At 32.1% G+C, this 24,535-nt stretch overlaps 2 protein-coding genes across 2 annotated transcripts; one reads left to right on the top strand and one right to left on the bottom strand.

Annotated features, from left to right (window-relative positions):
• Positions 1-229: 229 nt before the first annotated feature.
• On the bottom strand, positions 230-12,707 carry LOC133186535 (peroxidase-like protein). The gene is made up of 12 exons (XM_061321767.1): positions 12,575-12,707; positions 9,476-9,647; positions 9,090-9,319; positions 8,638-8,826; positions 6,426-6,456; positions 4,915-5,048; positions 4,523-4,633; positions 4,188-4,289; positions 3,371-4,100; positions 768-946; positions 542-659; positions 230-347 (listed from the first exon to the last, which is right to left on the bottom strand). Exons 1-12 carry the CDS (start codon positions 12,705-12,707, stop codon positions 230-232), a joined length of 2,247 nt encoding a protein of 748 aa, XP_061177751.1.
• Positions 12,708-17,796: 5,089 nt separating this feature from the next.
• On the top strand, positions 17,797-22,634 carry LOC133186536 (DNA damage-regulated autophagy modulator protein 1-like). Its single transcript, XM_061321768.1, has 3 exons — positions 17,797-17,847; positions 18,031-18,201; positions 22,506-22,634. The coding sequence occupies exons 1-3, from the start codon at positions 17,797-17,799 to the stop codon at positions 22,632-22,634; spliced, it is 351 nt and encodes a 116-aa protein (XP_061177752.1).
• Positions 22,635-24,535: the final 1,901 nt, after the last annotated feature.

Raw genomic sequence — 24,535 nt, forward strand, 5'->3', positions numbered from 1 at the left:
CAATTCTAAATGTAAACCAGTAACATAGTTCAAGTATCAAATCAACATTAATACTATAACTGTTGAAAATTTTAGTGTTTTTCGTATATCCAGAACTGCTCCTGTTTCACTTCTTTTATACGATCTATAATTTATGGGAATCACACGCATTATATCTGTTTTCGTACGACTATCCATTGATCTCGATAAAGGGTTTTTCGTCGCATGCCTGGATTAAGTTGCCTAAGCTTTAATATGTCCTTCGGAATCGGCGACCGCCTAATTGAAGCAGCTGTTGTGCAAATGGCCTAATGTCGAATCCAAGGCGACTTCCTTGCAAAAGCAATGTGCATGGCACTGGTGAATTACTGTAAAATAATGCTTAAGATTCGTAAAAAGTACAATGCATCACCGACTTTCGCATTATGTTAGCGATTAATAACAGATATAGGATCATACACATACACATACACACACACACACCCTCACATACACACACAGAGAGAGAGAGAGAGAGAGAGAGAGAGAGAGAGAGAGAGAGAGAGAGAGAGAGAGAGATTACCCTTGAATGTTAGGTCGTAACATTAATCTAGGTTGGAAGGATGGAATGATTCCAGTATTCTTTACGACAGAGCAGAGAATCTTTGAGTACGTGATCTGTTTGATTTGAGCAAGTTGGGCTGTAAATAAATTATGTTTTAAAAGTTGACTCACGAAACTGTATGTCACTGATAATACTTCTATAGTTATACAAAAATGATTTATTTCATTAAAAAGCTTTAGTTTACCAGATGTAAAAGCAGTCACTGGGTTTTCGGGGGAAGTGCGCTCGTACCAGAACCGGTCGCCATGTTTGTAGAAGCTGAACTGAAGGGCGATGAGACATTGGAACGTGGGCCCTAGAATACTTCCTGGTCGAGGAATCTCAGACATACCACCAGCAAAGAGGTCTATATCATCAGGATGTCTAGAAACGAATGTAAGGTAAAAAAAACTATTAATTTAAAATACATGCGAGTCCTCTTAGTGCAAGAAAGATAACTGTTAACTTATCAACAAATCTTTTCGGAGACAACCAAAAACTGATTTTACATAAGTTTAAAGTACTTTGGTATGTAAAAGGTAAAGATAACAAACAGTGATCGATCTCAGAAAATCCATAAACAATACAAATATGTGAAGAGGGCATAAAATACAGATCCCTAGAAATTCCAGAGATGGAATCAGATGCCTAGAAGGTGAAAGTATTCTTATTGTTCAGGGCTGTAAAACCATCAATCAAATAATCTATGTATCGTAGCATACTGTGCAAATGGGAAAAATGAAATATATGGAGATAAACGAACAGTATTCAAGCTCAAAAGTCCATTATACAATACAAAATAGGAGCAGAGCAAACAGGGACCTCCAAACATCAGAGGTGGGATCAGGTGCCATGGAGGAGTGAGCATCCCCTACCGACCAGTCACACCCGCCGTGTGCTCCTTGTCATGATCGGGAAATAACGGAAAAATCCATCGACAATTCAGTGTGTAAATAATGGCTTAACAATTAGTATGAAAAATGTCAGTCAGCATTTGACTCAATGATAAATTGTATTTGCTGACAAGGTCATTGTATCGACCATAGATCTTACGAAATGATGACTTTAAACGAGACTGCTGATATTCTTGTTTCATCAACTTGTTTGTCAATAATTTACCTCGTTTTAGAAATTGTACATACGTAGAGCATGCTCTTGCGTATCGAATCAACTGAGAGATATATACCCCGTATGCAGGTGGTGAAGGTATATTGCTGCATAAGTAAGGGAAGTTGACGATTGAAAAGTTAAAGTCATCACGTTTATCATAAAGCTTGGTTGTTAGATTGTCAATCAGAAACTCAAGCATCTTTTTAATGTCAACTTCAGAGTACTTGTGTGTACAATCAGAATGTTTTTTAACAAAATAATTTTGCAAATGACCAATGACAAGGTAAGTATATTTACGAGTTCCATTTTTATTGAAAAAGCAGCTGTCAATGATATCAAAAAGCCTGGACTTTAATTTATCGTGGGGAATGGTTGTGTATAAAGTTGAAAAGTCGTAAGTTTTTAAGCTGTTGATTTTGGTAAAATCTTGTGATTTCAAATTTTCCAAAAGTTCCTCGGAATTTTTAAGTATCTACATCTGATTTACACAAATTTCCGAATATACTGTTGCACAGTACTCTTGAAGTTTCTCCTTCACCACTGTTAATATCTTAGTGAGGAGTAAAGATAGAGGCTTGGTTGAACATTTACTGGAACCCGCGAGGTATCTATGTAAAAGTTATTGTTTTGAGGGTTGTTTTGTGCTAAGATCCATAATGATACCATGATAACTTTTTTTTCTAAATGGCCTAACAATTTATATGAATAACGTCTTTATAGACGTTAGTCAACATTTGACCTAACGAGATATTGTACATGCATTCGCAACAAAGCTCTTGTGTATCATCAACTGGGAGGCATAAATTCAATATACAGGTGATAATGGTATGTTGCTACATAAATAAGGGAAGTTCACGATAGATGGAAAACTTGAAGTTATCACTTTTAACATAAAGAACTGCGAACGCTTACTCCCGATTCCTGCCGCCATTTTACTCACCCATAATTCAAACGTTTAGAAAAATTGGTTTTTAAATTTGTTTTGGAGGTAAAGTATACATGCAGTTCATAAGTAATTGATCAATAAATCTAACATCAGTGTTAATTAATTGCTCTTAATTACAATTCTTTCTAATACAGGGGTGTAAAATTCATGAAAATCATCCTTTAAAAAGTTCATCGGATTTTCAAAAACTCATGTTTGTTGATAAATGACCTCCTAATCTTTCAGTTTCATAATGTAAATTTAACTATGTCTCATTCATTAAGTAAAAGCCTGTGGTTCTATATTATTTGAAACTGATGATTAAATGAACACATTTTCCCTGTATTATCATCTGTAAACTTAGCCCCCACCCCGAACCCGATCAAAAGTTTTGAGATGAATTTGCTGTATATCAATTTTTATTGGCATTGTGGTGAATAAATAAAAAAAAAAATTGGAATATGATGACTTTTGAAATTGACCTGGAGCAAAACAATACTATCGTTCGCAGTGTGTTTAGTTGTTAGTTTGCCATCAGTGTTTATAAATATGAAACAGATGTGTCAGACTGTAATATTTTTTTTTTTATTTTGAGTTTATTTCGAGTTCAATTTTTATCATGTTTTTATTCAGATCCACCTGATATAGATTGTCAGATGTACAATTACGCTTGCAGCATGATACTATAAATTGAGTAAAATGGGTTTTAAAATAAAATAAACCTCCACTCTTTCGGTTATTTCGGTTTTAAGTTTAAAACCCCACAAAATTACCGATAGGTTCGCTGAAGTGCAGCTGCTGCTTGTGGAGTATGATCGACCAGTCCCCCTGGAGCAGTGGCAAAGAAACGCGCTCTTTGAAGTCCACAGAATTCTCTGTAAGCGTTGTAGGGAGGTATGCCGTGATCACGGCCTCTCTGTACGTTTAAGGCTCCCAAATCCATAGACAATGTTTCTGATGGGGGCGTCCCTGGCATTGGTGGAAATTTAAACAATCTATCTCTAATAGCGTCTACCAAGTATCTATCAGATCTAGATTTAGGTTCTCGTGACATCCAACGAGCCATGAATTCATATCCCTTTTCATACATCAAATCAGGACGCTCGAAGTGTTTATTCACCGGAAATGTAAAACGATCTCCGTTCCCTATATCATGACCTACAGTATTTCTGACTAAACTATGACCCATACGATAGGCTGCAACACCGAATGCATTTATTGTTCTTGGGTCAACCTTAGGGTTGTAAGAATCAGCATGTCCCACTGGTTTTGATCTGAGATTGAAAGCATTCATATGTAAATTATCAAGAATGGCAGGCAAAAATTCATTGTATGTAACATGTTGAAGCTCTGCTATAACAATTCTTTTGGCTTCTTGAAAAAGAGTCTCGTCATCCGTGATGCCAGTGGCTTGTCTTAATGCGTCAGCAATGAGATTATGACGTCTTAACCACGTGATGTGTGGAACAGTTAGAGTAGGTGTCTCGCTTTGCCTATGATCTCCTATCAACAGACAAAAATGTCACATGTAATATATTCATGCATAGAACACCATACAAGTATATCGCAATCAGGGAGCAATAAAATTACCTGCTATGAAACATGGGCGCATTGCTCGGGGTGCCAAAGCAGGACATCCCTGAGGATTGGGAGGGAGCAGATTCTGATCGTTTACAGCAAGTCGTCCTAATGCTAGAACCAAAGTTAGGTTGTAGTTAACAATAACTGCTTAACTTACTTTTTAGAAAATATTTATGAATGTTCTTGGTGTACCATTGGTGTGAATCTTTCCTCCATTTACAAACCATCTTTTAATTCATATATATATATATATATATATATATATAGAGAGAGAGAGAGAGAGAGAGAGAGAGAGTGAAATCAATGACAGAAATATTATTAAAACAACTGATACATCTGATGACCTCTTGATACTCCCCCTCTTATAATTAGCTCAAGTTCTAAGCTGACTTCAGAGCCATAAATCATTGAGCCATCCACAAAAGCTGTTCTCTGGTTGATTTGCTCGCGAACACCTACAAATGACATATTCCTATAGTAGCTCCTTAGTAATAACTAATTGCACTTTATCAAATATATAACACTGTAGAGACCTCCATGAAATAATAATTAAAAGAGATGTAGAGCTAGGGATTTAAACATTGTGAAAACCAGTTCCTGGTTTTTTTTCTTCTCATTTTCAGCGTCAGATTGATAGAAGTAGGACTACGTATTACATCTATAAAACGTGATATCCATGAAAGCTTTTTGAATTAGTTGTTTGGTTATTGACTTTGTTTGAAAAATATCATCTGACCATTCATGCATCCCATTGGCGGAGCACCAGCATGGCGGACGAAGTTCATGCAGGTTTTGTCTGGTGGAAAAAAGGGATCCGGTGGCGTTTGTACTACCTCTATGCTAAAACAAGCTTCCGGGTTTTGTTGCATTCTATAAAAAGATGGAAAGTTTTACAAGAGCTGTGGAGTCAATCAAGATGGCACTCTTCTCTTCACCCCCACCACTATCCTTTCTCCGTTAGATACACTTGGCTGAGAAGCAATGCAATACGTTATCATCAAAACGATTTTTGGTAACAATGCAAACAAACCACAGATTTTTTTAATCTCTTAAATAGAATCATTAATCGATAATTTGTGAGTATAAAGGTAAGCAATTTTACCATGATAAGTGTTATAAAGAGAGGGAAAGTTGTTGATCGTAACGGTCAGCTGAATTTCGCAAGTTACGTGTGGCCATATTATGAATTTCTTTTGTCTACTCCTTGTTTAACTTGAGATCCATAACATATAAAATTATGTAGACAAATTTTAACCTTCATTTTCTTGAACACACGACCTTTTGTGGCCTTGATATCCAGGAAAGATTTGTATCTTTATGATACAATGAAATGTATAGAAGTAACAAACAGTTTTCAAGCTAAAAAGTCCATTAAACAATATAAAATAGGAGGAGAGCAAACACGGACCTCCGAAACATCAAAAGTGTGCCATGGAGGAGTGAGCATTCCCTGCTGACCGGTCACACCCGCCGTGTGCTTCCTGTCATGATCAGGAAATAACGAAAATATCCATCGACAACTCAGTGTGTAAATAATGGCCTATCAATTAGTATGAAAAACAGCATTTACTCAATGATAAATTGTATTTCCTGACAAGGTCATTGTATCGACCATAGAACTTACGAAATGATGACTTTAAACAAGACTGCTGATATTCTTGTTTCATCAGCTTGTTTGTAAATAATTTACCTCGTTTTAGAAATTGTACATACGTAGATCATGCTCTTGCGTATCGAATGAACTGAGAGATATAAACCCCGTATGCAGGTGATGAAGGTATATTTCTGCATAAATAAGGGAAGTTAACGATTGAAAAGTTAAAGTCATCACATTTATCATAAAGCTTGGTTGTTAGATTACCATTAACGTCAATTTATCCCCATCAGCTTATATGGTATGGGTGTATATAAATTGACAGTATTTAGAATTGTTTATATATATATATATATATATATATATATATATATATATATATATATATATATATATATATCTTATATGTCTTAATATCTACTCCCTTGTATGACCTAAGAAACCTAATATGTCTCCACTTGGTGAAAATGGTTATTAATGTAAACAAATTTAAATTTATACTCATTGAATTCATTTACATATCATTGACTGTTTGTGGCTTCCTCCTTACTGAGATTTGTTATCTTCGCATTTTATTCTTAGATTCTTTAAATTCAAAACCAGTTTTACTGTAAGATCTCTGGGTTGATTGAACTTATATTTATAGTCCATACCTTATTGGAAGACAATAGTCATTTTCTTGTACTGAAAAAAAAATATGGAAGATTATATATTTTTAAAAAAAGTAAAGTGGAACGACATACGACAGTGTTTATGTTCCAAGTATCTTTGAAAGCATGAGATTTGAAACCTATTTTAGGTTCTAGATAAAACATTTGAAATAGACATAACAAGAAACCCATAAAGCAAAGTATTCACCCAAGTGAAACTTGAATCTACACTGCGTTAAATGCTTTCATCCATTATTATCACTAATCATGGCCCCGTTGTTCTTGAGAAGACGATAGTAAAAGAATTTCCTTATATATTCCCATTTAAAACTTCTGTCCCCTATTGGGCCCAATCCTACCCTACGCAAAAGTGGTGGGACTTGATTGAAAAAAAATGAATCTGCACTTCATGAGAATGATTGTATTATTTTATTTATATCACTAATCACGGCTTATTGTTTTCAAAAAGGAAGATTTATAATTAACTTTGAAGATATTGAACAGTAATCATGTTCCTAAGTCGAATTCAACAATATAAATTGTGTGCAGAGCAAATACAGACCTCTGAAAAGCAGAGATGTGATCAGGTGTCATGGAAGAAGAGCACCCTTTATCGACCGATCACTCCGGCCGTGTGCCCCTTGTCATGATCGGGTAAACAGAAAAATCTGTAGACAGTTCAGTGTGAATATAATGGCCCAACGATTTGTATGAAAGACGCCAGTCGACATATCGATCTAACGAAAGATTGTATTTGTAAACAAGTCGATATGAAGGCCACAGAAAGCGACTTAAGCTTTTTATGTAGAAATTTTGATTACAATTCTGTTTCATACTAATACAAAAACAGATCTGCGATTTTCTTGTTTTTGTTCAATAAGACTCTGTACACTTGAAAAGAATATCTAGAACCAAGATACCATGCATTGAATTCATAGAACGGTCTTGCAATACTATCAAAAATAAAATAATTTGTAACATTATTTCAAAATACTACTCTTTCTATAGTTTTTGCTTTTGGCTTCAATAAATTGGCATAATTGATGAAAGTGTTGCCTTTGCTACAAGAATAAAAAAAAATGATCTGTGATTTGTTTTTAAAAATATTGTAGAAGGATTTTTACAATTTTGATGAACAGCATTGTCATTAGTAAAAGAAAAAATCCAAACAAAAACCAAACATATCTAATCAATAGGGGTGTAAACGAGTATTCGAACATTCAAATATATTTAATTCGATGAGTTAATTCGGTTATGAATTTAAGATTTGATTTTTCGGTGTGTTTTTTTTTCAGATTTCACCTCCAAGAAAAGATAATAGACTTGAATTAGAACAATCGTGGAATTATCCTCGTTTTTTTTTTCTTCTAGAGATTCCCTGATTTCTTTTACTACTGTCATCTCTGATAGATCTTCTTACTTTTTCAATCTGAGTAGGTAATAAAAGAAATAAACTAGAATTATTAATTTAAAAGTACATGTATAATACAAAAAGTACTCTCAGTAGTTTTATCGGATCTAGAATCGAGGACAACGAAATGAAACCCTTCTTGAATGTCTAAGAGACGTGAAGAGTGTACTTGTGAAAATAAATTTTATTGATCATTAAATTACATCTTTGATAGAATCAGCTTGTAATATTGTAAAGGACTCAATTTCAGAATAATGCCTTAATTATTTGATTATCTTGAGTTGAATATATTCCTATATTTTAAAATCATTATTGGGAAATTAATGAACTAGGGAAATTGTCTATGGAAGTGTTTGTTTATATTTTCAGAACATTGTATCAGATATTATATAATATATCTTATCAAGCAGATAATTATAATAAACTACGTTTATTTAAATCTGAAGAGTAAACGACAATCTTTCCCCTGATTAGACGACTGGTTTTAGCCCATATAGATATCAATTGTTAAAAGTATATTTAGTATAGACATTGACAAATATCAAATATAGAATTCCTTATTGTATGCCTACAAAAGTCTTCGTCCAATTTTACTTCCAAATACAGACGTAAAACCTGCCATGAGATGATACATTTGAAATAATCCAAATTTTATTTATTTTATCGAATATTTGAATATATTCGAATACTTTCATTGAATATTCGAAGATGAATAATTGACAAAATTGACATCCCAACTAATTAATCATTTCTAAAATTAAAACAAAAACACTGTGCAGCTTAAGTAATGACAAAATTACTTACACTCTACAGATGGGGTGGAAATGACGTCATGATTAATGAACTGTCCGTGGTGGGTGAGGTAGGTAGAGAATGCGGCGCTGACAGGGGTCATGCCTCCTCCAATGAACTGGAACACGTTGTTACTAACTGTTCGAGCACTTGGCAAGGGCATATTCCCAACCAGGGAACGAGTTCTTGGAGTATCAATCCCTGAATAATTATAAGATAATTCATTGTCAAATTATTAAAATAGCAATTCAGCAATTATTCTCGGGAAAAGGTGGTGTTATTCATGTAAGCAAAAAAAAAAAAAAAAAAAAAAAAAAAAAAAAAAAAAAAAAGAAAGAAACAAACAAACAAACAAACAAAAAAGTAAAATCTGGCATTTTTCCCATTTGCAATTTGTTTTGAACCTAGCGTTTGATAAGAAATGGACGTAAAATGTTTCCAGAAAAGACAATTATAGTTCTTACAGTTCTCGTAGGCAGCAGGTAAAACTCGTTGTTGTGGCGTATTTGAAGATCCCAGGAGGGGGTTAATCAAATTGTTACATTGTCCGTTTGTTCGTCGATAGGGTTCACTAACATTACAAGCTGGCATCTGATAACAGTATGGAATGAATGCTCTTTGAAAGCTTGATGTAATCTGGGGATCTGAGACTACTCTCTGAAAGCCATCTCCTGTAGGTCCTCCAACTGCCGGGCTACAAATTGACGAATAAAAGAGAAATATAGAAATTGCTTTACAAATGCTTTTGTTGACATTGCATCTTCAATGATATAATATCCTCTCTGTTACTAAGAATTATTAATAAGAGCATTTTTTACACTTATTTACTTCTAGAAATATTGATACGAACTCTTGTGCTATCATTCTTGATGCAAGAGACGCCCTCATCGAACGGTCATGAAGCATTGCAATATAAGCTGGCGAGTCGCTCCGAGAAAACCTGGCTAAGGCCCGGTAGGCCCCAGAGCCTGACATGGAGCCTGGAGTCGGTAAAGATGCTACGCCTCTGCTTACTGTTCGTCCTACAGAGGTATAAATGTACAGGTAAGTGTTTTAATTTTGTAGATTTTAGTCTTTTAAAAGTCCATATATTGATAATTGATAATTGAACGATGACATCTATTTATATCAGCGATATTCAATTATAGTTTAGTATTCGTTAGTGAATTTTTTAAAGCAGCAGGAAGTAAATTTTAATTTGAAGTAGTAGCTTTTGTTTTGAAAAAAAAACACTGACTTTCATATAGGTGTCAGATGTTTATAGGGACACAGATGAACGTTAAGTTACCCTAAAAATATTAAATTATAATTGCAAGTTAATAACATATAGTGTCAAAGCCGTGTATATATTTGAAAATATATAGAATGGCATTACATAAGAAAGAGCTGGTCATTTAAATGTAATCGTTTATATGAATCCTCCGAGCTTCATCCCAATTACAGATTATCCACGTTTTCAATGCAGTTTATTTACAATTTGAAATAGATCTTTTCAATTTTGGTAGAAGGGGGATATCATAGACGAAAAGCTGACAGGTATAAATAAACATAATTTAGGTATAAAGGTTAAAAATTTTGTGTTTCTTTTTTTAATTTCCAATTCTTTAGCTTTTTATGACTTTTTCATCGTAAATATAAATATATCGTAAATATAAAATATAAATATTTGACAGTATTTACTGTTCCTGTCACACACACACACACACACACACACACACACACACACACACACACACACACACACACACACACACATATATATATATATATATATATATATATATATATATATATATATATATATATATATATATATATATATATATATATATATATATATATATATATATATATATATATATATTAGGGATGTCAAATCGGTCAATATTTAATAATCGGTTACTCGGGCGTTTTTCCGATCGAGTACCCGGGTACTCGGTAAAAATGAAATAAAAAGTGTGTTCTTGAGCCCCGTTTAGCTCTGATAAACCCCAAAGCTGTTTTTATCATGTTTATTAATGTATCCAAGTCCAATGAGTCCAACGGAAATGATTTTTGCTAATAAATTTATTTATCAAATAAACACAAAAGACAAAATTAATACACCAAAAATTACAAATGGTTTACAGTTTTTGTTTAGGGTCTACTAGTATGTGATCAATGCAAAATGAGGACAATCTGTTGCGCAGGTTTGATGATCAGACTAGCGAAAGAGAAGGAACAGAATTTGTTGGGATCGTTTAATAATATTTCATATGTTTTTGTTTCCCCCGTATACACTAAATATACGACGCAAACTGACTCAACATTTTCTTATTCTTTACTTATTTCTAAATATTTCTTCACTTTTGAAGTGGGTAGCGGCATTTTATGCATGTCCTATTTCGCTGCCGTATATTAACTAAATAATTTTAAAATGATTTAAAGATAATATCATAGACCATACATAAGTGATGTTCACTGAAAACAATCATTGAAGCCATCCAAAAATTAAGGACCACAATACGTGAGAACAGCTGTGTACGAAATGATCGGTCACTTATTACTGTATATACGCAGGCGATAACGGGTGTTTTACGGGGGTTTGCCAAACGGAGATCAGACTATAATTGCTATCAAAACATATTTCACACCTATTGTTCCATACCTAATTATCGAATTGGTGCAAAACGGGAACACACCTTTTACGGGTGTAGATGACGACACGCTAATTACCGTAGGCATCTTTAAGTTAATTTTTGATAAGTTTTTGAAAAAAATATGTACTTTGAAATAAGAAAAAATATACATCCGAGTAACCGAGTACCATTTTTAGTATTCGATACTCGGACGTTCGATCGAGTACCCGGTTAACCGGGTACTCGTTGACATCCCTAATATATATATATATATATATATATATATATATATAAAGCACTATAAAAACCAACAACACTGTATATCCTAAGTGTCGGATCTACTAAGTAGATACAAGGTCACGGATGGAAATATATATAAAGCACTAAAAATTACCAACGACACGAACAATAATAATTGTCAAATTTTCGGAACGACCTGTCCCTTCCTCAGGACAAAGAAAAAAGTTAAGAAGTCATAAAAACAAAGGAAATAGAGAAACAAAAACAACTAGCACTACAACTAAACTACCAAACACTAATTATTTACTTTATTACATGTTTAATTTGAAGTTTATAAACAGTTGTGAACAAAGAAATCCGGAGCGCTGTGAATTGCGTCCGGTCTATTCGCATTAGCAATTCTGGAACAACCTACCCAAATATTTACAGCTTACATTTTTGTTTATTTCTTTTATCAGATTTCCAAATTTATAATATATCCAAATTGATATTTTAAAATTGCCCTTTCCTATTATCTTTAATTTCTTTTTTCATGTATAGTTACGCTATTTTGAGAGAATAAGACAATGTACGATTTACTGCTTGGTCTTAATTAATTAGCGATAATTAATTCGTTCAATTATGTAAGTCGCACTTACCCAGAGTACACCCGATAGACCGGACGCAATTCATAGCGCTCCGGATTTCTTTGTTCACAACTGTTTATAAACTTCAAATTAAACATGTAATACTGTAAATATTTAGTGTTTGGTAGTTTAGTAGTAGTGCTAGTTTTTTTTGTTTCTCTTTTTCCTTTGTTTTTATGACTTTTTAACTTTTTTCTTTGACCTGAGGAAGGGACAGGTCGTCCCGAAAATTTGACAATTATTATTGTTCGTGTCGTTGGTCATTTTTAGTGCTTAATATATATATATATATATATATATATATATATATATATATATATATATATATATATATATATATATATATATATATATATATATATATATATATATATATATATATATATATATATATATGATATTGTAAATTTCAATTGTTAAAAATATAAGGACCACTTAATAATTTTCAAGATATTGAACACTAACTTGCTGAAATTTGTCCTATACTCCCAGAGACGGGAGCGATCCCTCCCTGACCTCCGAGAAGAGCTGCAATGGGTGTTCTTCCACCACCACCACCGAACGCACTCTGAATAGCATTGTTCACAATAGAATCCATGGTTACCTGAGCAGCAGCATTGTAAAGGAAAGAGGCACAAATTATTATTACATACATTTCCTGCATCCTTGTCAAATGTGTTTTAAAAGATTAAAGAATCAAATTAGGCCTTTTAATCGTATGAGAACTTTATTGATTGACCAATCCGAATGCAACTTACATCTCATGAATAAATTTGTCTTCACACAATCATAATTTGTCAATTCAAATTTTAATTGCAATGAAAAACAGGGTTTGATACTTTAATTCGCATAAAGGTGTTGTATAAATACCTACAGAATGATTTTTATCAAACTTAAAAATTATTTTATATATTCTGCCCCGCCTATTTCTTAATAAAAAATAATTAAGATTTAACCTAAAAAAGTTTCAAAATAACAGAAAATGATATTCGATTGTTTGAAGTTTCCTTTCCACTATTATTTAAAAAAAAGTATGATATGACACTTTACAATATGAAACGTCTTTGTGTAATCTATAAACAACAAATAAAGCCTATTTTTCTTTTTTTTAATGATCGTTTGATCAATGTACAAACACAGTTGTTCCTCTTTAAAGTTGAAATCCATACTGTGGATCATTTGACCTTATCAACAATGGTCCATTGCTTTAATACAATAGTAAGGCAAAATCAACTAACACTTGTCGTCCTATTATTATTTAGCTGATTGATGCATCATTTCCATTTTTAAAAACGGGTACAAGAATAGGTCTTGATCCACTTTTACTGGAAAAGCTTCATACAGTAAGAAGTGGAATTGTTTTAAATCCAATAAAATACTCATGAATATCCAAGTCTGTTACGTGAGACTCTTCTATTTTATACTTTTTAGACAAATCGTTATATCGATTTCAAAAATATGATGAACATATCCCTATAGTTATGATGGCATATGGGTCTGCCGAACAGGTCTATACAGTTTATACTAAATTTTGTTAGGTAGAGAAACTACCTTACCCTTAGATTTAATGCACAGAATTTCAGAACCTGTGAGGCAAGGAAGCCCAAATAATTGGGTTTGGTTTCTTAGGGAGAGACTTGAGCAAGGATATGATATTATGCGGGCCGTTTGAAGTACATGAACTAGGGTCAGATGTATTATTTGCTTGTGGTAGAAATGGGGAAAACAGATTATCCACTGCATCAGAATGAGGTAGATGAGATATCAAACTCTCAATTTTAAACTATCAAATTCAATTTTTAGGGGTCTGTTATAGCAATGAAGGTAGTCAATTAAGGACCCTATCTTCACTCCACCCTAATTTCAGGGTACTTTTGTGTAGTTAGACTGACCCATCATTTGATATAGAAATAGAATAAATTTTAACCTGCACTGTATGACATAATTTAAATTAAATTGAAGTGTTCTAAACATCGTATTAGACCAAGATAGAGTAGTTGAAAACTTTATTTGCATGTATTTTCTCCATTTGAGTAAGCAAAAGCGAATTTTATTCATAACTACTTCATTATCTTTGAAGATTTTTCCTGGATAAAAAAGGCATGCTCCCTATATTAAAAATGAAATAGTTAATTTCAAAACATCCTCCTTTACGCTATATACTTTTCTCGTAGTCCAAAAAACATTTTTCATCAGTGTATAGAGGGTCCTTAAATCAAAACAATGATGTATAAAGTGTAGATGATTTGGTTTGAGATGCTGACCAAAAACGAATTCGTGTTGAACCAAAGTGGTAAGACGACTTTCAATTGTAAATTTTGATATTTCTTATTATAACATGTAGAATTATATCTAAAACAGATTGTGAATGACATAAGCTTAATTGATAAAATATTTGTTTCTGCAGAAAATGCCAAAGACTTTTCCTCAAAATGGTAAGTCTCTGTATATATATCCAAAACAAAAATTGTTGTTTTTAAAATGATGAAAAAAAAAAATGAAGAAGTGAACAAAACATGTGGTAAACCAAATTTAATCAATCGTTGTACTCTTGAATCAAAGAGGAAATTCAATGCTACGCAAAACAGCGCTGATTATGTAAGATAGATCGATAAGTAATGTTTTCTTGGAAATCGAAAAATCAATCAAATTTGTCTCAATATTATCTTCTCTTTTTGACACATTTTTTTTAATTGCAAAGATGATTTTCGGATGTGAAGACTGGGAAAGTCACAGCAAAGTGATATTAAAGAGTTCACATAGTATCAAAATATTTTTTTTTTGGAAATGACCTTGGATGTACAAATGTATTAAGTTTGAAGAAAAAAAATGTTTTGTAGTAAATATTTTCTTATTGTCAAAGATTTAAGGATAATTTCATATAAAATTGAATGACTGAAATTGTTTATTAAAATGTATTTTTAATAAAACATTATTGATATTATGGATCATCAAACCAAATAGTATTGCTTGTCACGCCTTATGAAAAAAAAACGTAAGAAGAAAAAGTGCAGTGTGTGAAGTGGATGCCTTTAAAATATTGTTTCTTTAACTCTGTAAAGTTAGCATAAAAGATAGATTTAATTTTTGATCTGTCCTATTTAGAAAAACTAGGAGATAAATACAAAAACGATTTTCGGAGGGGGATGGGGGCTCTGTAATTAAATCTTTGCAACTCTTAAGTGTTCAAAATATTTCTAATTTTTTTACATTTAGGATTTCACTTTTAAGTTAAGACGTGAAAACTGTTATAAACTGATCATTCTCTGAGTGTCCTATTTTTATATTTATATAAAAATATTTACATTTGCAAATGTTTTCTTTTATATAACACTATTAAAAGCAACGCGTATCTATATCCGTATAAACACGGGTTCCTCGCGTCATAAACGTTCGTTGTAATTTCTCATAAAGGGTCGAAGGGCAATCAATGGATCAAATACGTGCCGTTGAGTTTGAAAAATAAAACATTTCACGCGTTAAAGATTATAATCAGGAAAACATAAAATATGAATAAGTCATACATGTAAATATAAGTAATAATGTATCATTTTCAAACATCTATCGGGCTATAAATACGGGTTGGTACGAAATCAAATTTACCATAAAGTCCTTCGGGTTTTATGGAATTTGATCTCATGACCAACCCGTATTTATAGCCCGATAGATGTTTAAAAATGATACATAATTTCTTAAATATATATATTTTTAAATTTTTTATATTTATAACGTTTGTTTTGACTTATCCTCTATGCAAAGAAACGTAATACCATACCACTTGACTTGTGTTATGCAATATAATAATTTCTAGCATTATCACCAGTGTTAGACAGACTTGTCCAGAGTGAAACAGCAATGTGAGATTCTTCCGTCTAACACTGTGTATAACTACGACGCGAACGACGTGAACAAAAGTAATATGATAAAATGAAAATAAATGAATAATTGGGGAGGGGGTGTAAGCAAAGGTAAAAAATCAACTTGTGGGACTATAAACTTTTATTGAAAAACAGTGGGTAGTTTGAATATTTTACGATCTGAAACTTGCAGAAAAAATTGTGTATATGGTCTGAAACTTTTCATCTAAATTCTACTGTAAACTTAAATTGTTACAATTCTCAAACTTTCCTGAAACTCTCCTTTTATAGCCAGAAACGCTTTCAAATTGTCGGTTTTTCATTGGAACGGTTGTGATTTAGAAAATACAGTGACAGAGAAACTAAATTTTAAAGAACTGTCATATATCTTAAATAATTTACTGCATGATCTTGAGATTGATGGGAGATTTATTCAGTCAAGAAGGCGCTTATTTTTTGTGATTTAATCAGTTTTCAGTTTTTAACAGTGTTTCATTTTCATTAATCATTTTGCTTCAAATTATACCTAGTTGTGCGTTTAAATAAAGAAAGCAAACTTAAGTTTTATTTCCTTTAACATAGATATTATCTTTACATGGAGAAAAGTATGACAAGTTATCACAAAACTGATAAATTGCAAATATTGTTTTTAAAAAATGAGTATACTTTGTACAAAGGTTGGTTCGGATAGTGACATTTCTGTGCTAAAAATTGCTCCTTTACAATAAAAAATACAAAAAAAGAAAATTGCAATTGTAACAGGAAGGAAACTGTTTTCAAATTCGATTTAAAGTATACAACCTTCAAGCAGTGTTTCGTATACTTTATCGGCTTCAATTGAAAATTATTTCATAGCTTTTTGAGAGAATAACCTTCTCCATGATAGGTAAAGATTAAGTGCATTACATAATGCTTAGATGGAAATACAAACCAGTGAACCGATCAATAACTATCAACTTGTATTTTTGGAATTTTTTTTAATTCAGGAAATGATTTTGTGTTCTAATGATTTATCATATAGCACATCTCTATGTGGATTTGGTACGAACTATTCCGCAGCATGAATGTACTTGTAATTCTTTTTTTTTTTTTTTTTTTTTTTTTTTTTTTTTTTTTTTAAAAAAAAAAACAAGGTGCCATGATAACTTATTATAGATAACAAAATAAATGACATGGGTATGGATTTTTCTCATGTATTTAATTCCCCGGTGTTAAAATGGATATAAAAAGCAACTTTTCATTCTTCGTAAATTGACTTTTGATCCAATCTTAAGCAATGAAAACAATTTTTATTAATGACTTACATTACCTGAAATTTATGTTATGTCCCTTACTAAATTTTTGTCGATAAGAAGTAAGATGTCTTCACATTAATTTATTGTCCTTTTAGTTATAGATACCGGTATTACATTAATCGGTATTTTCTTTCATAGTGACACGGGAACGACACCATCTGAAAGTTGCTTATTCAGTTTTTTCCTGAATATCTCCGCCCTATCCGGTACGGTAACAAAATAACTTTTTCTCTGAATTTATATGTTTAAAATATTCATGAATTTTCATACATTTCATACCCTTGCATAATTACCCCAATAATCTCTATTTTAATTTTTTTTAATTCCAAAAAAATTCATAGTAATTTCAAAAAGTCAAAAATTGCTATCAAACATTAAAATTACTTTATCTGTTTCCTATCTGTTTCCTACTATCAAATATTGTGACAATTAAAATACTGTTTCAGCGTTTTGCACAATGTACATCAGATATCTTTGGATCCGTATGGTGTCAAACGAAGAGAGATCGCTCCGGTGATATAACATTCTACGACTAATGTTCGGCTGGTTCTCATCTCTGGGCCTCGGACTTGTGGCAAATTTTCAGGTTACATCTTAATTACTCTGAACGCAATAATTGCACTTAGTTTTATTCTATGTGTTTTTTTTCTAAAAAATTGGATCATACATATCAATCTTTTTTCACAATGCTTGCATTCGAATACGTTGAAAGAGATTTTTAGGATGCAAAAGTGAATTATGGCTAATGTATCTCTATGCCATTTAAAAGGAAACGAACTTAGAGGGCGTACACATGACTGGGGTAGCGATGAAGATTGGTTTTGGTATCTTGTACATGTATCTACAAACTTTCATATCGTGCAAAATGTCCGACACCGTGACCCTAAGTAGAGTCCGGCTGGCAATGTCCATATCGTGTACAATCACAGCGGCTTCATGTATCCTTTGAAATGGTTAACGATTCTTTTTGAACACGATTACCAATATGATTTTGTTGATAAATACATTTTATTATTGCATATGCACGGGGGGGGGGGGGGTCAACTTAATATATCCTCAGAAAATCACTTAAAGAGGTTCGATCCTGAGCTTTTGAGCAGATTTTGATCTGGACCTCTGCATCACTTTTAAGTTTTAACATTAAATCTGGATTCCAGAATGCAAATTAACTATATCCAATGAAAAAAAACGCGATTAAATTCCATTCAAATAGGATTAAGCCAGGAACTATATTTTGTGGCGGAAGGTTTTTAGAAGAAAATGATCAATTTTTCCCTTTTGAAATATATACAGTACTGTTAAGTTTAGATTCCTATTTTTCCATGCTGGTGTCACACTGAGCTGTTTTTGCAGTGATATGTTTAATGCTGGTTCTGAAATATCTATTAAATTATTTCTTATGAATTCTTTTATTGTATTGTGACAAATATAGTAAATATAATCTGAAAGTCCAGGAAAAAATTGGGTCAATTTTAATATAAATTAACACTTTTTTATTAATATCTAAAAATTTACATCATAGACCCCCAATCTTGTTTATGTTTTCTGAATATATAAGATAACGTTGATCAATCTGCTTAAATTCAGCAAAAGTTTAAGACTTTAATATAATTTTCTTGCTTGTTAAATTTTAAATGCCAGAAAAATCACATTTTGTGAGTGCAGAAAGGTCAAATAATTGATTATGCGAAGCAATTTGAAACTTTTTCTTAGTCACAATTTTAATGTGTCTTTTTTTTTAAATAGACTAATTGTTTATTTTGTCCCATGATTTATTAGGATAAAAACATTGAAGGGAAAACGTCGAAGATGTGATTTTTGATTAAGACACAGATTTAAGTGCAAAAAGGTCATATTAAATGTACTGTAGCGTCAAAAGAAGCATATTGACCCCCATTTTTGTTCTGATTTTTAAGTAAGCTATGTGTGTAGAAACTAAAATTATACTTGACAAAATAAGTTTAAGACTTTAAATATCAGGATCCAACCTCGTTAAGTGAGAAGATACCTTATTCTATCACCTGTTTACTCCTTTATATAGTAGATTTCAGTCATATTATATCGTTTTTATATAAACATTTGTGACTTTGCAATGTTTTTTTATGTGAAAGTTATGAAGAGAAATAAAGTGCATTCATACACAGATGTACATTGTATAAATTAAAACTGTGTGAATATGCTATAGCCATATGTAACAAGTGATAAAAGGAATTTTGCATTTGCATTGGATATGATTTTCCTCAAACTCATGTGTATGTTGTCTCCTCGAGAAGGCTCGGGGATAGAAAACACACAACTCTTATTCAACCAGAAACCATGACAGATCTCTTATTACCTAAAACTTAAAAATGCAATATAGTAGAATAAACTGCAGATAAAGCTGACTTTTTTTTTGCAATATCAAACATGTCCAGGAATTTCAAAAAGTAAATTTAATCTAATTTATGTAAAAAATGACATAAAATGTTTTTAGGGAAGCAATTGTTTTAATCATTAGATGTCGGTCGAAAAACAGCACAAGGCCGTACCGACAAATTAAATACCGTGAATTTCATTCACTGACTTTTTCTTTTCATAAATGTTCATTTCATTAATCTTTTAAATTGTAAATTAAATTTAAACATAGAATGATTATATTTTTATAACAATGTAAAAGGGTAATTGTTTAAATAAAATTGAGCCAAAAGAATGTACATTTTGGTGTTTCTAGTATGATGAAATTGTATGTAGTTCCTATTGTGTATTATACCACGCCCTGTCAAGGTTTGTGTGTTTTATACGGGTTTGGAGGTTGTAGATTTTCCAATGAATTTCGTATAGAAAATTACACTGAAGGTAAATATTGCATCAAAAAGGGAAGAAATCGCTAAATAAATTCACCTCAACAAAGAAATACATGTAAATATTTAAATTATTTTATGTTTATTTCATGAAATACTGAACCTTTATTGGACCTCATGTAATTTTTCCCTATGGGGAGCCCCTCAGTTATGAAACCACTTTTGGTGCAATTTGATTGGTTGAAAGATAGCGTCCCCTTTGTGGCATCAATTTACCAAGAAGTACAGTCTGTATTGAGTTGAATTTCCCTCCCACCTCCCTTTCACAGTATTCTGTTTTCAGTTTTTATTTTATATTTTATAGTCTCTAGTCATTTTGGTTTACATGTCTTGTTTTTTATAGGCCCTAGTCAATCGTTAGGGGGGCTATTTACCCCACCTGCTGCCACCAGTCGATTTTTGTGTAAATACACTTATCCTATAGTTTTTTGATACATGCTTTATAGATATTCATTATGTGATGCAGTCTGTGGATATCGAGCATATGTTTCTTTTCATGTAATTTTAGTATTATTCTACTTCTTGTATTTTATGTGTGATATGTTCGCTGATTACAATTGTTTCTTTACATTGACAAATCCCTCCTTTGCAATACTGTAACTTCACTTGCAAATTTACACTGTACCATCCATTTTGTATGATGAAACTGTAATTTGCATATTTACATTGTGAAATCCATTTTGTTATACTGGAACTGTATTTTAAAAGTTTGTACGAGTTTACTATTTGATTTGATCAGAATATTATCATATTTTGATCAATAAACATTTTTTCAACACACATGTAAGTTTGTCTAATTTTGATGTGTAGGTAGGGAAAGAGGAGGCATAAATTATTTTACAGTATTTCAGCTTCTTTAACAAAATTAAAAAGTTTTAATTGACACTCTGGTTGCCAAAGCTCAGCGTTCATCCGCTACTGATCCTTTACATTAGAAGTCTACTGAAAAGGTAAAAAAAATGTTTAAATTTCCGCATAGATACCTTAGTTCAATATTATTACTTTATTTTTTCTTTCAGAAAATAACTACCAAGACATTGTCAAGATTTCTTTTTACGTTTGGGAAACATTTTTTTTCTTCAAAGCAAAATTATTGAAAGTACATTGAAATAAAAGACACCACAGAGTCTGCCAAATCTGTTTCATACTTGGATGTTTTACTGACTATAGACGATAAAGGCTAATTAACAATTAAATTGTTTGACAAACGAAATGACTTTAGTTTTCCCATCGTCAACTTTCCTTATTTAAGTAGTAATATTCCACTATCTCCAGCTTATAGTGTTTATGTCTCCCAATTTATTCGCTACTCAAGAGCCTTGCTCTGAGTACGATCAAGTTTTAAAGTGAGGCAGGATACTCACTGATAAGTTAATGTTAGAGGGATTTCAACAACTTCGTTTAACGTCAGCATTTCGTAATGTTTTTTGGTCGTTATAATGACCTTATTAGCAAATATAAACTATCATTGGGTCGTATTTTGGCTGACTTATTTCATACCAAAAGTTAGGCCTTTGTTTTTGTACTGAATTGACTACGGACGGTTCCGTCTACCTGATCAAAACATGGGGTTCACGGCAGGTGTGACAGGTCAAAAGGGGATGCTTACTCCTCCTAGGCACCTGACCCCACCTCTGGAATTTCCAGGGGTCCGTGTTTTATCCCCTCTTTACATATTTGTATTGTTGATGGAGTTTTTGAGATCGATCACTGTTCGTTATCTTTGCCTTTTACATTGAAAATAAATTTGAAATTTAAAGTTCATTCATTCAATTATAATTAATATTTTAAGTGAAATGTAAAGATAATAAATAGAATTTTTGCCCAATTACGGATCTCTGAAAACATCAAAGAAGAATGAGTTAAAAATTATATTTTAACACATACATCAGTGAACCGCAAACAAATACACCAATTTGGATCAAAATTGATTACATTTTTATGTTACTGTTTGCCAGTGCTCTCTCATCCGGGGTGGTCTAAAATGATGTAATTTTGTACTGATTTAGTATAGGCTTTAAATGAATGATAAAAAAAACATGTAGATTACATGTAGCAAGTATTTATATTCTACGCACGAACAATATCCTTAAACGAGGCAAGCTATTGACATACAAGTTGATGACACAAGAATATCAACAGTATCGTTAAAAGCCATCATTTCGCAAGTTCTATGGTCGATACAACGACCTTATTTATACATTGAATTACGTATTTTTCCGTTTTCATGGTTATATATGAGGCGAGTGTGATCGGTCAGCAGGGGATGTTTAGTCCTTCTTGTCACCTGATCCCACCTCTGATGTTATTCAGGTCCGTGTTTGCTCTGCTCCTGATTTGTATTTTTTATATGGTTTTCTGAGCTTGATTACTTTTCGTTATCTCCATATTTGATTATTTTTAGGGATATCAAGCACACATGACAGCGGCTATCAGTGAGTGGTTGACTTGTATTGTGTTCCTTCTATATTTTGCCACGTTTGTTCAGGATTTCAAACGAATCTCAGCTTCTGTGACATTTCACATAATTTAAATCGAAGTGTCAGATGGTATTAAGGTCTGAATAAACATATTTTTCTAGGAAAACCAAAATCTGATGATACAGTTTTTTTATTTTTATATTTTGTACATTATTATATTATTTTGGCGGGTGTGACCGGTCGGCAGGGGATGCTCACTCCTCCATGGCACCTGATCCCACCTCTGATGTTTGGAGGTCCGTGTTTGCTCTGCTCCTATTTTGTATTGATTAATGGACTTTTGAGCTTGAATACTGCTCGTTATCTCCATATATTTCATTGAATCTGTTTACCATAATACACACATATGTGCATAGTTTTGATGTATTTCTTTTGTTACTTATTTTCTCAAAGTTTCTGCATTATATCACGACTTATATATTGCAATAGCATTTCACACGAAAATATAATTAAAAAACTTATTTTATCTGGAAATTATTGAAACTACGAATTCCAGGATACGTTTGATTAACACACCCTTGCACTTTCACAAATTTTAATTTTATCCTTAATATTTAAGAAAAGAAGCAATTTTGTTGTGTATTAATGAAAGATATTACATCTATTATCCAGAAAATAAATGTAGAAATGTGAGAAAGCAAAACCCAATCACTAGTATTGTCAGCCCGTGCTCAGTGATGTGTACAGAGTTTACAACATTGAACACATCCGTGAAATGTAAACTGTTTTTCCAAACAGGGCACGAATTCTGTTACTGTTAATATTTACGATTTACCGGGTGTGTTCTATTTGTTAAACTCTGCACACACCACTGAGCACAGACTGACAATACTGTGAAAGGGTTTTGCTTTCTCACATTTCTACTCTGAATTTTCTGGATTATAGTTTTAATATTTTTCATAAATTCGCAACAAAATTGCCACTTTTCTTAAGTATTAAGAATAAAATTTAAATTTGTGAAAGTGCAAGGATGTGTCAATCAAACGCGTCCAGAAATTCGAAGTTTCAATAACTTCGAGATAAAATAAGATTTTTGTTATATTTTAGTATGAAATGCAACATATAAGTCATGAAATAATAAAGAAAATTTGAAAAAATATTAACTTCAAATCTGTGTCCAAGCACCTTTAACTACTGGATTCAAAGGCTTTTTTGTAGCATCAAAATGTATCACATCTCAATACTTTTTACACCATTTCAAACGATAAATTTAAGAATAGTCTTTTTGACGTCATAGATAACTGAATCTTCAATAAAAATGGAACGCGTAAATTTGCATACTTTGTCACTGGTCATCTACAAACTTTTCTTTCTTATTAACATTCTAATTTCACATAAAAGTACTCTAAGGTTGATATTTAAAAAGGTGTTCGAGTTTCTCATAGACAGTATCTATGTAATTTTTTGGAGACAGGTTCTTCCAACAATTTATTGGAATTCCCATGGGTTCTTCTTTTGCCCTGACATTTGCAGACCTGTTTTGTATTCTTATGAAGCAATGTCTACATGAAAAGAAGAATTTTACACTGGTCTTCAACTCAACAATTAGATACATCGACGACATTTTATCAATAAACAATATTCATTCCTACAAAATTAATTCAATATATCCCAATTAACTCGAAATAAAAGAACCACTGAGTCTAAAAAATCTGTTTCAAATATATATGTTTTTTCTAGGAAAGAAAGTGGTGGCAAACAATCAACAAAATTTTGTTATAAAAGCGATGACTTCAACTTTTTTTTTATCGTCAACTTCCCTTATTTATTTTGGAATATATCAATTTCACTATGGAGTTTGTGTCTCCCAGATATTCGATACGGAAGAGCGTGTTCTACGTACCATTAACCTCTATAAAAAGGCAGGCTACTGACAGAGAAGGTGATAATACAAGAATATCAGCAATCTCTTTAAAGTCAACATTTCGCAAATTTTATGGTGGATACAATAACC

The sequence above is a fragment of the Saccostrea echinata genome, unplaced genomic scaffold (genome assembly GCF_033153115.1).
Source record: "Saccostrea echinata isolate AGI-Se365-2 ecotype Australia unplaced genomic scaffold, CSIRO_AGI_Sech_v1 ptg000014l, whole genome shotgun sequence".
In the NCBI taxonomy this organism is placed as follows: Eukaryota; Metazoa; Mollusca; class Bivalvia; order Ostreida; family Ostreidae; genus Saccostrea; species Saccostrea echinata.